Here is an 18,417-nt window from a genome sequence, read left to right as displayed (position 1 = left end):
AATTTTGCAGGGGTAGTATGTGTGTGCAGTGTACACCTGACTTCAATAATATGGCAACTTTAGTCCTGAATAATCTGCAATAATTTATCCCTTAGGGGATTCTCTTTTCTATCTTATGAGACCATCTTCCATCAGGGATATGAGAGTCAATTTCTCTTGAGATGTCACTGAGCAGCTATGTACATAATAAAATGGGAGATATCCAAAGCTGTCCCATCATTTACTATGGACTATTTTAAAGTAATTTCCTATGCTTATTTTTACCAAGCAGGGCTATTCTTTGTCTTCTTCTGTTAAAGGAACTTCAGTCCAATTAGCTTATTCTAAATTTGTTCATCTGATACTCATGACGACTGTGAAACACAATAGAGCTTCTTTGCTCCACAATATCCACTCAAGCTGCCAGCTTTGTTCACACAAATAGAGTCTAAAGCACATTTCCAGCCCCAGAGCATGCACAGTACGTGTCCTTTGCAGTACATCCTGGGGTGGAGACTGCAGAGACACGCTGGCTCAAAGTGTTCTTGTAGCCTGATCTCTGTAATCTCGGTGGGAGCCAGACCAGCAAGTGGATTCAGTATATTTTGGCTCTCATACGAGAGCCTCCTCTTCAGAACATGCCACGTTGTTAAAGCAGCAGACATTTGAATAGTTACTACAGAGGGACTCCTCAGCTGCTTGAAACTGTCTCCAAGAGGAAAACTTGCAGGAATCAAAAAGCATTGCACTCAACTTGCCAGCTCTAATTGATCTAGCCGGGTGGCACTAGGCAATTCCTTTCTGGCAAGTGGATCTGTGGACTGCGCGCCAGATTTCAACCTTTCACTCTTCAGTCTCTGCTGCATGCATATCACTGCGATGAAATGTGCAGTCTCTGATGGGACAGGGCCTGAAGCTTTGGGCAGTGAATCTGAATGCCAGCTGGCTGGGGTAGCATTTTCGAAGGCAACAATTTGTCCTTCTAACCAGAGGAGAGGTGCTGAGATGGAGAGAGGAGGGGACTGGAGAATGCAGTAAAAATTAAAAACAAAAGCAAAACTATTGAAACTGAAGCAGCTTGGAAAAGTTTTGAAAGGAGCCATGAAACTGAGAGCATCCACCCAATAAACCTCCGCCCTCCCTCCTTTTTAATATTCTTCTCTGCTAAAAGGCCTCTTCTCTGAATATGAATCATAAAGCTAGTGTCTTTTGAGTGAGGGAAATAAATCAGTAGGACAGGAACTTCTCCCTTAATCTGTCCTCGTTCAGTTCAGTTCTGCTGCTTTATATATTGCATTTGGCAGCCATCACAATGCTGACTTCCCAGCTAATGAAGACATTTTACATTCAGGGAGGGCTGTGTGAAATGAAAACCATATTTATTTTACCACCCTGTTAGAGGTTGCCCATCCTTTCTGTACCCATGACTCAGGCGCTGCAGCTGGAAAAGGTCACAGAGCGTATTTGGATGCCATGGTACTATTCCTGTTCAGCACGTGGTCTTACAGGGGTTACATTTCTACATACTTTAAAAAGAGAGAGAGAGAGAGAGCACAACTCCTCAAATATTTCTCTTATTTATTTTCTTTCATGAAACTTTTTTCCCCCTCTCTCTTGGCAAGAGGATCCCTCTCCACTTCCCCATTGTTGGCATTAATTTGTCTGATATTTTTTGTGAGAAGTGAAATATTTTCGACTAGAAGGTTGTATAAAAAGATGGTTGTGTTTTTTTACCCCACTTTATTTTATTAATAAAGGCTAGTAAGATATGGGTGATGTTTGGAGATCATATGCAGGCTGCCTCCCAAACCCCAAGCACTTACTTGCAGAGCTAGAAAACCGCAAAGCTTAAGATCCTGAAATGTAAATAGGAAGTCGAAGAGTTTACTTTAGAGCCAGCAGTGCCGAGCCTGTGTAATGTTTACTTCAGCTTGCCTCCCAGCCTTTCCTACAGCCTGGCAGAGATGAAAGGAAGGCTCTCTGGGTAAATTAGTTGTTAAAGTTTTTGTTAGGAGTAAGGTTCCTTTGCTCATGGCCAGGCATAATTCAACTCAGGTACATCTTGGATTGAGAGAATGGAAAGGTCCTATTTAGCTCATTTGTCACTGAAATCCAGGTTTTACTCCCCAACGCTTGGCCAGAACTCCACCTATGCATGAGAATACAATTGAAAGCAGTATAATAACTGTATTATATATAAGTAGATAATGCCTAATAACATTTCCAGAAAACTCTGCTGTCAACTCCGCTTCCCTTTTGTGAGCGGGCCATTAGAATTCAAAGCGAGTGTCATGGTACAGCTATGGACAGAGAAAATGCTTTGGAAAATAATCCTCTCTAAAACTGGACTAAGACTAATAATCTGCAGCTATGTCATTGATATCAGTGAAAATGCTTTGCTTTGAAGATTCCATCAACGCAGTAGTTTTCATTCTCTGATTGACTGCAAGCTACCCTTGTGTGACATAAAGCTGTATATTGGGATGTTTGATATATAATATTATGTACTTTTGCAATACCATCTATCTGAGGTATCTCAAGGAACTTTATAGTGATGAATGAATTAAGCCTCATAGCTCTTCTATGTAAGAGAGGTGAGATTTATTCCAATTTTATAGGTGGGAAACTGAGGCACAGAAGAATTTAGTGACTTTTTAAATGTTTGTCTCTTTAGATTTACAAATTCTACCTACCCTTCCCTCCAGGGTTATATAAAATGTAAATGACAAATGTGCCTTCCGCCCCACGCCCCACCGTTAACCATGACCAGCAAGTATGTGTTTAAACATGACAATCCTTGTCCACATTAAGGGCAAATTGTATTGAACACCACATGTGTTAAATTTCTCACACAATGAAATACAGACAAGTTCTGACTCTGTGTCCAAAACTCATTTCTTTCCTGGGCGTTTCCTTTCTTTTTTAACTTCAGGGCTACAAACATATGCTTTAGGCTGAGCTTCCTACCCAGCTAGCTGTTCTTAGGGTTTTCCCCTGCAAGACTCCTCCCTCACTCCATATCCCATCTCTTGCTTTACAAAGAGACTCCACTTCTTATCCTCCCAAGGTGAGACCACTGAGAGTCTAGAGGATAGCACCTTGAGACATCATTTTGTAACTATGATTTCCTTAGGTTTGGAGCAAACAGTGGAGGGGAGGTGTTTGAGAAGGGAGGAGATGAGAGGAGAATGTAAATCAGATTGCTGCCATGTGCTGGGCTGTGTTGTAAGGGTGTTTGAGCTTTGAGAATCTGTTTCTGTTGGCATTTTCTTGCAGCATCACTGTATTATCCCATATAGAAATTACATAAAAATAACATTAGGTCTGGCCTAAATCCAAAGCGAAAGAATGAACATTCACACTTTAAACATCAAACTTCTCCTGTCTAGGTTCACCAAAGCACATAATTAATGAGTGTATCCCCTTGTAACTCGATATACTGAAGATCTAACCATTCACTATGAAATTCCTTTCTTTAGTAGATACAAGCCAGAATTTTAGCTTCCTTTTCAATGTTTTAAGGTGATTTTCCTTTGTTTCCTTTTTAATATATTTTTAAACCATCAGATTTGACAGGTACAAAATTTCATCTAAACTCAAAGTATCCAATATTGTTACTCTTCTCCTGATTTTAGAAAAATCTATTAGCCTGAGTCCCAGGGTATAGATAAAATCCCAGCTTCTTAACAGAATGATCTGCCCCTAATAAAACTAGGTACAGGATTTCCTTCAGATCACAAGCAGATTTGTGTGTGTTTGACTGTCCTTTCACGTTGCTGGCCTTCTCTGTTCATGTGACTGGGCATGAGATTATTAAACAGTTCACTTTTTTCCATGTGCTAGGCTTCCTCGTGGAGAGAAGAGAAGAGGTTATGCTGACCCTAATATTAACTCCTTTGACCCTGAATTAAACTGTAATGGAGTGGCTAGTGTGCAGCTGAAACATACTTTGCTAAGGTGGCTTCTTGACTCAAGACAGTCTAATGGATTCTTTTTAAATTAATTTTTTTTAATTTTCAATTAAATAAAAATGTTTGGTGGGATTTAAACTCTTTAAAATTGCAATGTTTTCAACTAAGTGGCACGATATAGTGGCTACAATATAGAACTTTCAGACAGAACTCCTGGGTTTTGTTTATGACCATGTCACCAACTTGCTCTATGATCTTGTCAAATCACTTATCCTTCTTCTGCACCTCCGTTTGCCCACCTGGAAAATGGAAACAACTGCTCAGATTGCACCCTCAGGGTATGCAATCATAGCATCCTGGTGAAGACGAGGACCAAGGAGACTAAGAAGAGGACAGCCACAACACTGAGGGGAGGCACATTGGTAGGGGGAGAGGAGAATGGAAAGAGATACGGCAAAGAGTGTGGGGGGGGGAATGGAATAAGACAGAAAGAGAACAAGAGTAGATGAATAACTGAAAATGGTATGGAGATAAATAAAGAATCGAAGTGTAAGATATGGGGTGAAAGAGTGATGACAATAAAGAAATGGAAAAAAGCAAAAAGCAGGAGAATACATAGCAGTAAGATTAGTGAATCTTCTTTAATGAATCAATGCCCCTCTAATCCTGTTTTCCTAACAGAAAAGGGGGAGATAAGAGGCTTGGGAGGAGTCCATAAGGGTTATGGAGTTGTGAAGAGAAGGCATTTGAAGAGGATTTCAAGACAGCCTTTGCGACAGTAATACAAATAAATAATTTCCAATTTGAGCACTAATAGGTATAGCGATACTCATAGGTGCTGGAACTAGAGATGCTGGGGGTGCTGCCACCGCACCCCCTGGCTTGAAGTGGTTTCCATCATATCCAGGGTTTACAGTTTGGTTCAATGGCTCTCAGCACCCCCACTACACAAATTGTTCCAGCCCCCCGGCAATACTCATGTCTCAGGAATGCTGGGAAGTTGAATTAATTGTCTGCGAAGTGGTTTGAGATCCTGGAATGCAAGGTACTATATTCAGGAAGTGCAAAATATTAAGGACTGTCTGGGCCACAGTACTATACAAATGATACATTTTTAATTTCTATAAACAGCAGCAAACCACTAAATTCAGGAAAACTCCATTGACACATGGGCAGCAGGTTTACCACAAAGAACTTTCGTTCTCCATCCTGTCTCACGCAGCCCTTGATGAAGCAACAGTTGTTTATCTGAGTTTCTTCTTCCCTCTACAACTACGAGTCGGGGGGGGGGGGGGAAGCACCAGTTGGGACAGAATTAATTAGGGAGAATGTACAATAGTTGTGTGAGCAAAGTACAGTGACGCATTAGCTGCTGCCCTTCTCTCCGTGTGCCTGAGAATCAGAGTTTACTCTGAGCTCATTGTTTATAACTGTGGGTTATAATCCTGAGGTCCTCTCTGTGTTTATGCAGTCACTAGGAGTTTGTATCAGTAAGTAAGGAGCAAGTAAACACTGAATAAAGCACTCGGTATTTTGCCCATTTAATTTTTCAAATAACAGCATGTTTAAAACAGTGTGAGATGGCACATCCTATGTACTGTAAATCCACTTCCAGTAACACCTAGGGAGTGCAGTTGAAGTTTCCTGTTACCAGTAGGTGAGATATTGCTGGTACTAGTGACATTCCCCATTACAGATAGAGGGAGTTCCAGCTCAAACCACTGACGCCTTTCCTACTGGTAAAAAGGGAAAATAAATCTTTTGAACTGTATTCCACTGTACTGGGACGTTCATGCAGGCTGAAGAAAATAAACCAGCCCCAATTTTGAGAGATTTTCTTCATATGTTTCCCATTGATTTCAGTTAGAGTTATGGGTGCTCAGCCCCTCACAGGATTAGGCCATTATAAAGAATCAAATGTGTCACAGTGTTGACACAGGGGAAGTGTTTATTTTACTGTTGTAACTTTTTGCATTTTTTTCCTTCTGGGAGCTAAATGCTCAGGGCACTTTATCCAGCAGCTAAACTCCAGTTCATGCAGGAGTTTCACCACTCTGTGAGCGTCTATCTGGTCTGACGATTTGTCTGAGTAAGGACCTCAGGCTTTGGCCCTAACTGGAGGAACTATAAAGACATTTGGTAGCAGAAGGCCAGCTTCTATGGCATAACCTTCAGGAAGGGATATGGAACAGGATAGCCCAACGAAGCTCAGAGCCTGCGTTGACAGACTTGGGCTTACAGGGCTTGCTCTGTGGCACTAGAAATAATGATATAGACATTGCAGCTCAGGCTGGAGCTTGGGCTCTGAAGCCCATCCTGCCCCCTAGGCTTCCAAGGCCGAGCTCCAGCCTGAGCCATAATGTCTACGCAGCTGTTGTGTGAGCCGAAGTCTGCCAACCTGGGCTCTGACTCTTGCAGCTGCAGGCTGCCACTTGCTGGGTAGACGAACCTATGGAGGCTCTGTGTTGGCCCTGGCCCCTGGCATCGCACCCCAGCTTTTAGGCAACACATCTCCATTGCAGCCATGCTGACCAGGACTGTTCCCATTTGGGGCTGCACCAGAACCCTAGATAGAGAGGGGTCTGTGGAAACGATGAGATAACTTAGGGTTCTGCTTACTTCTTTGTTCCTCACTCCAGCCACACAGATTTCCCAATGTGTACAAGACGCACACAATGAAGCCCAGCCATTCAGCCTCTACTCCTTCCTTATCCCTAGACCAACAGATAGACTTCCGTGAGGTCTAGAAGGGGTATGGTGCTGCTGATAGTCTGCTCTTTGGTTGTGTCTACATTGCACACACAAAAAGTGTGATCTTAACTCACTTTAGCTAAACTACATTAGTTAATTCTGTTTAAAATAGCAGTGAAGATACTGTATCGTGGCTTTTAATTTGGGTTAGCAGCTCAAATACCACCTCAGGATGCTGTATAGCTTTTAACTTGAGCTGCAAACAACTTAAAAGCCATGATACCGTGTTGTTATGGCTATTTTAACCTGAATGAAGAACATACATATTTTTTTTCAATGTAGACATAACCTGTGTGTGGTTCTAGGAGTTACAATCTGAGGTAAAAAGTTTAGAGTTAAAAGTACATACCCCAATGTTCTTTTGAGACACTGCCGTTGTTCTGCATTTGAATTTAAGTCAGTATTATAGTAAGTTTCATTCTTTTTTTGATACTCAGATTCCCTACCTGATTTTCAGGTTTGAATTTTTTGCCTTTAGTTGGTTGGAAATGTTAAGAGGAATTCGTCCATGTTTATGACGATCTCCCGGGAATTTAATTGGTCATAGTCATGAAATGTGCCGTTTTTAAGATTATACTTTAACTTCAGGACACATTAGTGTCTGTCTAAGGGTTACAATCTTCATAAAGAACAGTGTTTTTGTGACAGTGGAAAAGGAGTAAAAATAATGGGGTGATACAAATTGGTGTGTAGTTCTGTTGAGGCCCAATATCCCCCATGAGCTATTGCAATGAGTGGCAGGGGTGGGAGTTATCTCTTGTGAGTCACTAAGCAGTATTGCTTTAGAATGGTACGAAATAGCATTTCAGCTGAGGACACCACTAGGCTCTTAGAGGCTATCATGTAACCAGACAACCTTTCAGTCCATTTATCAAAGCACTCGTAGTTCCCATTTCAAGGCAGGCGACACAGTAAATATGATAAAAAAAAAGGTTAATTTTTATCCAGACATTTCATTAAATAAAACGATAAAATAAATCAATGCCCTACTGCGGGTGCTTAAGTGCTTAGCAAAAAGCTTCTGAATCCATTAGGAATTTACTATTTTTTTTTTTACTCAGAAAACAATTTAACAGATTAAAACTTTTTTCTTTTTTTGGCCCATTGCCATAAGAAGCCTTGGCCTCTGGGAATAAAAAGAAAATAATTATATGCAATGGTGTACCTGGTTGAGGTGTATGCCTGCCCACACCCATGCTCAAGATGGATTTAACATTCAGGCAACGTTGAAAAGAGGCCAGAGCAAAACAGGCATAATGGAACCAGGCAAAAGTTAGTTGGTTGTAATATTTTAAATATCTGACAAGTCTCTCACATGTAGGCTCTGTCAGTGCTGGAAAATGCAATAGTCAGGAAGCTATTATTACAGAGTAACAATGAAAAATAAGCAAATACAATTAAAGTATTTATATATATTACTCTATTAAATAACACTGACTTGTTTAAATTACTGTGTGTAGTTTTTAAATAATGGGTAGATTATTAGCAAGTAATTCACCCTTGAGACACGCTGGTCACCAGTATAATGCAGGGCTGTCCATCTCAGGTGACAGAAAATCTCTCTCCAGGAGTGATATTGTGCGGCACCAGGCACCCACGCCTCACACTCTGCTGGAGAAACTGGAGTTGACCAATGTAGTCTGAAAAGTCGACAGAGCTGGCCTAGGAGAGGCATGGCCATGTCACCAAGAAATACAATGATGTACTATATCCCCAAAGCAGCCTCTGCCAGATGGGCTCACCTGACTGCAACTGAAAGCTGTCCTTCCCTGGCAGAACTCCTGGCTGGATGGCTGCACAAACACTGCCTGTCACCTCCCACATTGCCCTCTATTGGTACAGGGGAATACCAGGCCTGATATATCTTGCATTGAATCATATAGTTAAATTTACATTAAATAAAGGGGGTGCTTTACCGCTCAACTTTATCCTTTTATTTTTCTGTATTCAAAATGTTCAGCATGAAGATGTAGTTGAGCTGTTTTTAAAATGTCAACAGCTAGGTTCCCTTTAAAAAAAAAACCCCAAACCTGGCTTATTAAGTCCTTGATTACATATTTAATGTAGTAAATATTTACTGTGGTTGCAGCTAAATGAAATGTTCCCAGGGTGGCTGTGGTTGTGCACCATGGAGCTGTGTACTCAGGGATCCTTTTGGTAGATTCACACCAATTTCCTAATTTTTGAAAGCCTAGATTAAATGGCTGGTGCTGCACTCTTCATTTAGGCAAAACTCCTACTGCAGGAGTCATGTCCTCCAGTATTCTCTTGCTCTTCTACATTCAGGAAGAGAAGAACAGAAGCATTCAAGGCAGACAAATTCCACCCTTTTTCCATGTCCAGGCACTGTCTGTTCCTGACTTGAAAAGGTGCCTTTTTCAGCTGTACAGACAATCAGTGGCACTTCTAATTATAGAGTCTCAAACAGTAGGGACAACATTTTCAGACTCAGGTTCCTAAAGTTAGGCACCTTAATCCATATTTGGGCTCCAGAGTAGCTGGGTTGGGGTTCTGAAATGCTGACCCTAGATGTTAATGGTAACTAGGGGTTCTTGGCATCTCTGAAAATCAGACCAATCACTTAAGTGTGTAGATCTGCAGTCTGCCCAGATCCATGGCAGGTTTCAATCAGTTTATGTACACGCCAGCTGAAACTCTGGCCCCCAAGTTTGAAAATATTGGCCTAGACTGATTTTCCTCTGCATCCCTTCCCCCACTTAAAAATACAGTCTAAGTAAAGATAGACATATCTTCCATTAGGTAAATCTTATGCTTTGTTAATATTTTAATCATGATCATAAAATTAGTGTTAAAATACCTTTCCTTATTTCGTTTTTAATGAACATAGTGGAAATGTTTAATAATTTTGATAAACTTTTCTTTGAATTAACTCTTGTTAGATATAAGGCCAAACTGTATAGCACATTATGCCATTTCATAATAACTCACCTGAAACACATGCAGAGCTGAGACAATCAAGAATGTTGTTACTTTCTTAGGCATTAATCATACACCCTGTTTAGGATTATTGCTGGAAGAGCAGTTAATGCTTCATGGCAAACTTAGAAAATTAGAAATAGTTCTGCATACATGTCATTTATTTTTTGTTTCTGTTCCTGTAAGTGCTGGCATTCAGGATATTTACAAACAGGAACCTTTAAGAGCTCATCTACTTGTGCTTGACAGTTCTCTCTCTGTGACATTATAATCAGAGGAGAGTCTGAATTGGAACACTAGATCCAAGCCTCAGATGTGGGGAATATTTAGATTCCAATCTTACTCCTGATCCAAGTGTCACAAGGCCGGTTTATCCCCAATTCTTATAATTGCCATAGCAACAAGTTTTGTTGTCTCAGAGGATTTGGGGAATAATAACAGCATCAGAGGAACAGTCAAAGTTCCTGTTTTCATACAAATGTCTTTAGGCCAAATCCTGAGGTCCTTACTCTATTTTTACTCTTTCCTAATTCAAGCAATTCCCATTGACTTCCTTGACCTGAGTGGGGCTACTCGTTTATAGTTACTCACAAGCACAAATGTTTGCAGGCTTGGTTCCAGTATCATTGCAATGCAGCTCAGTTGCTGTGGATAGCCATAGAATGGTGTGTGATTTCACATCACAAAAACTGTACAGCTATGTAACAAACCAACGATTGCCACAGAGCCTATGCTTTATGGAGAATATAATCAAACAAAAATGTAAGTGCTGTACACATCATAGGATTTGCCATACTGAAAATATACACACCTGTAACAAAGATTGCAGTGAACATTTTCCCTTTCTTTCGAGTACACGTCTGAGCTGCCATATGTTAATTGATTTTTTTTAATCTTTTGCATCAGGCTGCAACTTGAACTCCATTACATTTTATTGTAGAAATTATTGATGTGATGTAAATTTTTTACAAGGTTAGTTTAGTTTTCTTTAACTTGGCCTCGGGGAATTGCCTCTAGGATTGAAAGGTAGTTCAGTTTTTGTGCCCATTTAGCTGTTGGCCTGTCTTTGGCAATTGCAGAGTGGACATCTGGGAACTACACTGAGTCCACCAAAATTAATATAGGCCATTGAAAAGTCACCAAATCATAATATTCAATAGCTAATAACATGAGTGGGATTCAAACCAGAGACCTAGAGATGAAAGGCTCTGTGTTCCCTCTGAATTCTCTCTCTCACACTTTTTTTTTTTTTTTTTAAACTGATCTTCATTCATTCTCTGTCCTGGAGGTGTGTTCACTTGGCTAGGAGCAGCAAAACAATAGAATGATTACTAAAATAAGATCATACCCATCAGTATTAAAGCCTTGGGTTGAATGAATATTAATATTCTCAACCTATAGTAAGGCATAGACTTGAAAGTTAGAAGACACACTAGTTAATGCGTGTAGCTGACTTGTCAAAGATCAAAGACCAGAAGTATAGACAGCGTATATTACTTGGTGATTGATACAGCAGTGTTTTTTCTGTCCACTCTCACTAAATATCTTGGATCTTGTTCCTTATGTACCTTACCCTAACAAGGCAGCTATTATTCTGTACCACCATCTGTAAAAGCTGATAGATGAAAAAATTTCAAACAGGCTTTATGACCTAGCTCCTCATTAACAAGTGTTCATGTCGCCAAATGTTCTGACAGTATATTGCGGGCTTAGTTCTGCTGTCATGTACACTGATGTAAATCAAGAGTAGTTCCACTGAAATCAATGACATTACACCATTGTAAAACTATTGTGAATGAGAGGAGAATCCGACCCTGATACTGTAACTCTGCCAGCTTGTCACAGAGGCCCCGTTCGGATGGAGTGGTGAAAATGGAAGAGGATACACATACTGCAGTGTACCTTATTAATACAAAGATTTACTTCTCAGCTGATAGCCAACTTCTCAGATAGAGTCATGGAAGGAATTCATGTAAGGTTACACCATCAACACATGGAGTCAACTAAAAAGGAAAGTTCTGCTGGAATTCATGCTTCTATAAAACGGCTCTCACCTGTTTTATTTTATCATGTCTCTAATTACAGTAACATTTACATAAAACTGAGGAGGAAACATCTGTGCATGCCTGGTCAATTATGGCTGTTCTGGCAAAACAATACCAGTTAAACTCAATCTATATTGCTTACCTTGTGACTTCATTTTATGGATGGGGTATAGGCTAAAATGATTCTATGCTCTAGAGGTCTGTGTTCTGCTCCATTCATTGTCTGTACCAAATGTCAGTGTTGAAAACTTACATGATCTTAATTTGGATTAAAGACAATGACTCCACTGATTCACTTACATTTATTTCAAGTTAGCTTTTAACGATAATTGTGAGTAATTTGTTTCTTCCACATACACTTTTGCAACTGAGTTTTGGAATTTTGTTAAGCCATGTTTTTTATAAATCTCATGCCAGTGCTGTTTAAACTGGTCCTTCGGTACCATAGCATAATTCTACATAGCATCATATATTTTATAGCCTTTTTATATTTTTGTGCATTGCCAGATGTGCTCCTCACGCCTTCTGATCCCAGATAGTTTGACATTGATTTTCCTAGTGCACGTCAGGGTTGAAATCAGGTCTGTATCTCATCCAAATGATCTATTCATAACAAAAAGTGCCTTCTGGCAGTTGTACCACAGCTGAATACTGTTAAACTGAATTCATCATTTCAGTTGTTTCTGATTTCTCTATAATGTTTACATATCTTACATATTAGTATAATCTTGTATAGAGTACACACTGAGGTTAAACCTTCCCAGACAGAACTCTTTCTTTATCCTCTCTGCTAGAAAATGCAGAACTTCTCTTTCACCTGAAGAGTAGAAATATAGAATCATAGAAGAGTAGGACTAGAGGTCATCTAGTCCAGTCCTGTGCACTCATGGAAGGACTAAATATTAACTAGACAATCCCCGACAGGTATTTGTGTAACCTGCTCTTAAAAATATTCAATGACGGAGATTCCCCAACATCCCTAGGCAATTTATTCCAGTACGTAACCATGCCGACAGGAAGTTTTTCCTCATGTCCAACCTAAACTGTCCTTGCTGTAATTTAAGCCCATTGCTTCATGTCCTATCCTCAGAGGTTAAGAGAAACAATTTTTCTCCCTCCTCCTTGTAACAACCTTTTATGTACTTGAAAATTGTTATGTTTCCTCTCAATCTTCTCTTGTCCAGACTAAACAAATGCAATTTTTTAAGTCTTCCCACATAGATCATGTTTTCTAGACCTTTAATCATTTATGTTGCTCTTCTCTGGACTTTCTCCAAATCTTTCCTGAAATGTGGCACCTAGAACTGGACACAATACTCCAGTTGAGGTCTAATCAGCGTGGAGTAGAACAGAAGAATTACTTCTTGTGTCTTGCTTACAACACTCCCAGAATGGTGGTGGTGTTTTTTGTAACATTGTTATATTGTTGACTCATATTTAGCTTGTGATCCACTATGACCAACCTTCCCACCCCCCCCCCAACCTCACCGATCCCTTTCTACAGTACTCCTTCCTAGGCAGTCATTTCCCATATTCAGGGGACACCATCACAGGGCCTAATAACATCAGCCACACTATCAGAGGCTCGTTCACCTGCACATCCACCAACGTGATATATGCCATCATGTGCCAGCAATGCCCCTCTGCCATGTACATTGGTCAAACTGGACAGTCTCTACGTAAAAGAATAAAAAGACACAAATCAGATGTCAAGAATTATAACATTCATAAACCAGTCGGAGAACACTTCAATCTCTCTGGTCACGCGATTACAGACATGAAAGTTGCAATATTCCAACAGAAAAACTTCAAAACCAGACTCCAGCGAGAGACTGTTGAATTGGAATTCATTTGCAAATTGGATACAATTAACTTAGGCTTGAATAGAGACTGGGAGTGGCTAAGTCATTATGCAAGGTAACCTATTTCCCCTTGTTTTTTCCTACCCCCCCCCCCCCCGGATGTTCTTGTTAAACCCTGGATTTGTGCTGGAAATGGCCCACCTTGATTATCATACACATTGTAAGGAGAGTGATCACTTTAGATAAGCTATTACCAGCAGGAGAGTGGGGTGGGGGGAGAGAAAACCTTTTGTAGTGGTAAACACCCATTTTTTCATGCTTTGTGTGTATAAAAAGATCTTCTGTACTTTCCACAGTATGCATCCGATGAAGTGAGCTGTAGCTCACGAAAGCTTATGCTCAAATAAATTGGTTAGTCTCTAAGGTGCCACAAGTCCTCCTTTTCTTTTTGCGAATACAGACTAACATGGCTGTTACTCTGAAACATTTCACATTTTGTAGGTATGCAACTGAGTGTTCCTTCCTAAGTGGGGTACTTTGCATTTGTCCTTATTGAATATCATCCTATTTATTTCAGACTATTTCTTCAGTTTGTCCAGATCAAAATCTAGGAGATATTTTAAATCTTCCAAAACATTTTTGATAAATGGGTGGGCATGTGCTTTTTGGGAAGACATGGAAAAGGCAGCAGCTTCCTCCATAAAAAAATTCTGCTATCCCAACTAAAATACCATGTGGCAGAAATTGTTCTCTAAAAGCAGCAGAGAACGTCTGTAAGTAACCATCACAGAGAGAGGGCAATATTTTCTCTGAATATGTTTAATCCACTTAAATGAGTATAGATTTGGGCTGTGCTTCCTCATATTAGAATTCACCATGTGAATAGGTCCAAATGTGTCTCACCCCCCCTAAGTACTTGTGGCAGTAAATGTCATGCAGTGGCCTGGGAGCCAGGAACCACATGGGTGTTAATCGTGGCTCTGACAGGGATTCTCTCTGTAACTGTGGGCAAGTCATTTAACTTCCATGTGTGTCAGTCTCATGATTTGGTTACTAAAATGAGGTTAATTAATTATATTAACCTATCTCATCAGGGAGGTAAAACTGGCCAAAGGAGGTGGTGACAGTGTTATAAGTAATAAATCAAATAATGTTTGTAAAGTGCCCTAAAGACAAAAAAAACACTATCTGAATGCTAAGTCTCATTATACCGAGTAACAATTTTGGTTAGATATGAGGCAGAAAATCTGGGTCTCCCTCCTCATACCCATTTCAGCTTTTAAGACCAGAATGGTGACCTCTCCTATTCACATTAGAAATAAAAATCACCTATTCATAAATCCAAAATGGCTGTTTCTGCCCTGTGAAGGCTATGGATTTTCCCAAGCTTCAGCAAGACAAGTAATGGCACTAGTAATGATCTATCCAGCACATGGATGTGTTGAAAGTCAATACACAGGTTAATTTGGAAAGGATATGGCATTAGTGCAGGGGGAGGAGGGAATTCTCTATTTGAATATAAAAAAACTGTAAATATGGTAGAGCTGCAGCAAATTTTGCATCCTTTCCACTGTGTAGGCCCATTTACTCCAGTGGGATTGCATATGACGTAAATCGAGACAGAGTTTAGGTTTTTTATTATGAAAATACAGATGGCAGCTGCAGGCGTCACACATCCTCCAAATCTAATTCAGGGAAGGGAAATGCCAAGCTATTTTATTTATATTCTACATACAGGTGTGGAAGATGATTCATGCCACTGCTCTTCAAAGACTTTCTGTATCTGTTCTGGTGAGAGAGGAATCCTCTCAGCTCTCCTTTTCCACAGAGACCACTATCTTCAGTTATGCTCCTTAGCTGCCTACCCTGCCAAAGCTGACAGTGTATGAAGTTGTTTGAGGTGAGGGAAGCAGCTGGAGGGAGAGAGAAATCTAATGATGCCAGGAACAGGGCAGATAATCCTCTGTATGATAACACAACATTCCTTGTCCCAGAGTAATTAAAAGGGAGAGGAAGGAGAAAGCTTCTCCCTGCAGTAGGGTGACCAGATGTCCCGATTTTATAGGGACAGTCCTGATTTTGGGGTCTTTTTCTTATATAGGCTCCTATTACCACCCTGCCCACATCCCGATTTTTCACACTTGCTGTCTGATCATCCTACCCTGCAAAAGAAATAAGAGTCAAGCCCCATTGGCTTTATTCACTAATGCATAGATATGTTCCTCTCTCATTTTGTGCCATACATGTGTTGAAAGTTTGCTGGAATGTATACAGATGGTATTTTGGTAGGAAGATGATAGGAAAGTCTCAGTGCAACTAGATATGAGCCAGCACAGAAACATCCTGTCCTGGCAAATTCCTGTGGGTATTTTCCAAAATACAGAGCCTGGCTGCTGCCACTCAGAATCCCCTGCTTCCCAGAAGTACCAGCTCCAAGGGCAGTTCAGTCTTTTAATCAATCTGCTCCTTCTAGTCACTGCTGACAGAATATGGGACAGTTTTCGGAATACTGGGGTAGTACTTTAGGAAATATGGAAAAGAACAATGGAGCAAAAACAATGTTCCAACCTTCCTGTAAGTCTGTAAACATCTCATTTTCAGAGGGCCTTGTAATTTAGCATACTTAGTCTGTGCAGTCAATCTCTTATCCATAATGTGTAGGAGAGTATAGCTCAGTGGTCTGAACCTCTGACTTAGATTAGCTATCCTTTCTAGAATTGCAGGTTCTTCATCCTTTCAAAATAGGTAAATTGACTACCACAAAGTTCGGTGTGTTGAGACTATTTTGGATGAGACTTTAAAAATACAAGTCCTGTCTGCTCTGCATGGTCCTTCTCCTCTTTAGAGATGCTGTGATGTCTTGAGTTAGAGTAGAGAACTGTGGGTCAGGACTCCAGTGCTTAACTACACTGATAGGAAGTTATTCCTAATGTCCAGCCTAAACCACCCTTTCTGCAATTTAAGCCTGTTGCAGTATTTAAAAAAAAAAGAAAACAACCCTTCGCAATCTTTTTGGTGGACACATCTGCTTGATGTCCTGCATGGCTTGTTGAATTCAGGGGCAGGGCAGTCATTCTTCATGCTTTTTTTAATGAGATGTGGCTGCAGTTAGTTGTGCAAAAATGTCATTCAGCACAAAAGATCTTTAACAAAAGTATTTCAAAACATCGAGGCGGATAGTGTGGGTACACTTGAGTAAGATTCTCTCACGAACAGTTGTGTTATGTATTCCCCAGAGAAATCAGAGTTGCAGATTGCTGAGAAATATTTGGGAAGCCAATTTCTCTTCTTTGTTTTTCTTACTTAATTTCATGTTACTCTTGAGAATCATCTGTAATTTAAGATGACAGCTTGAGCAGACTATTGTTTGTGCAGAAACCTTTCTGCTGGTATATTTCCTAAACGTGTGATGTGCACATGCCAATAAGCTTTGTCTAGTGGGCGCTGCCTAAACTTTACCAAAATCATCTTCTACTAAAGTTTTGAGCCTGTTCCCATTGAATTCAATGGGAATTCTGAATTGCATTTCCTGGGAGCAGGACTGGGACTTTTATTTATTGTGTGTATGAACTATGTAAGTAGTGGAGGGTCATTCCCTATGGACCATGAAGTTCCACGTTGAATCTCAACTGTGAAAATTTACAGGATGCGCATGCTAGGACGGGCCAGTGATATAGGGGACTAAAATTTAGAGTGGGCTTAATCAGTGATTAGTGGTTGATCGCCATCTGGCACAGGGAACGTCATCCAGTTAAAAAGTTCATTGAAACTAGGGCGCTGTCAAGCGAATAAAAAATTAATCGTGATTAATTGCATGATTAAAAAAATTAATTGCACTGTTAAATAATGGAATACCATTCATTTAAATAGATATTTTCTACATTTTCAAATATATTGATTTCAGTTGCAACACAGAATACAAAGTGCACAGTGCTCACTTTATATTATAAATATTTGCACTCTAAAAAAAACAAAAGTAATGGTATTTTTCAATAACCTAAAAAAGTTTTGTAGTGCAATCTCTATCATGAAAGTTGAACTTACAAATGTAGAATTATGTAAAAAAACTGCATTCAAAAATAAAACAAAGTCCACTCAGTTCTACTTCAGCCAATCACTCAGACAAACAAGTGTGTTTACATTTGCAGGAGATAATGCTGCCTGCTTCTTGTTAATAGTATCGCCTGAAAGTGGTAACAGGTGTTCGCATGGCACTGTTGTAGCCGGTGTCGCAAGATATTTATGTTCCAGATGCACTAAAGATTCTTATATCCCTTCGTGCTTTAACCACTATTTCAGAGGACTTCCGTGAGCGTTTCTAGAATCAGCTCCTAATTGCTGTTAAATGTTAGCCCTTGAAATACTGTGTCAAACAGAAGGCAGCTAGAATAACTAGATTTACTGTTGTCTTTTCAGATAAGTGATGCTCCCATTTTTGTGCCTGGTGTTTGGGGTCCCTATTACTCAGCCATGGTGCCTGGATTCTGGTTGAACGAGGGAGGCCAAAGTGCTACAGGAAAACTGGTGAGTCTGCAAAGGCACAAATAGCTTCTTACTAAAATATAGTGACAGTTCCTCAGCTGGTGTCAATCAGCTTAGCACCACTGAAATCAGCAGACCTCTTCCAATTTACACCACCTGAGAGGCAGGTCCCAAACACTGTAATATCATAGAAGCAAATGTGCTGCAAACAGCACTACACGCTTGGCTGCTTGGGAATGGTAACTAAAGTCTGTTAAGAAGCTCCTAGCCCCACCACTCCACTGCAGGGCAGAAGCCCCAAGCTCCCCCAAACAGTCTGATAGGAAGAGAATGGGGAGGGCATGGAGGACTTAAAGAGATGTGCTTTAACTGTAAAAGAGCCACATGCCGCTCACAAGCCACAGTTTGCCCGTCACTGCTATATTGTCATATAAATCTCTCCCTTGAGTGCAAGGAGTATGGCTAGATATACAGATACATACTGTGATAAAGTTCCTCCTCTACCTTGTT

The 18,417-nt window shown here is 40.2% G+C and overlaps 1 protein-coding gene across 1 annotated transcript in view; it reads left to right on the top strand.

The window, feature by feature from the left end:
* Positions 1-18,417, top strand: part of FGGY (FGGY carbohydrate kinase domain containing) — a 197,495-nt gene that overhangs the window by 116,328 nt on the left and 62,750 nt on the right. Inside the window, exon 9 of the mRNA XM_074961645.1 lies at positions 17,842-17,949. Coding sequence (XP_074817746.1) covers positions 17,842-17,949 — 108 coding nt within the window. The remainder of the gene's footprint in view (positions 1-17,841; positions 17,950-18,417) is intronic.

This window comes from Natator depressus, chromosome 8 (assembly GCF_965152275.1).
Source record: "Natator depressus isolate rNatDep1 chromosome 8, rNatDep2.hap1, whole genome shotgun sequence".
In the NCBI taxonomy this organism is placed as follows: Eukaryota; Metazoa; Chordata; order Testudines; family Cheloniidae; genus Natator; species Natator depressus.
This window is presented reverse-complemented; position numbering and strand designations above follow the sequence as displayed.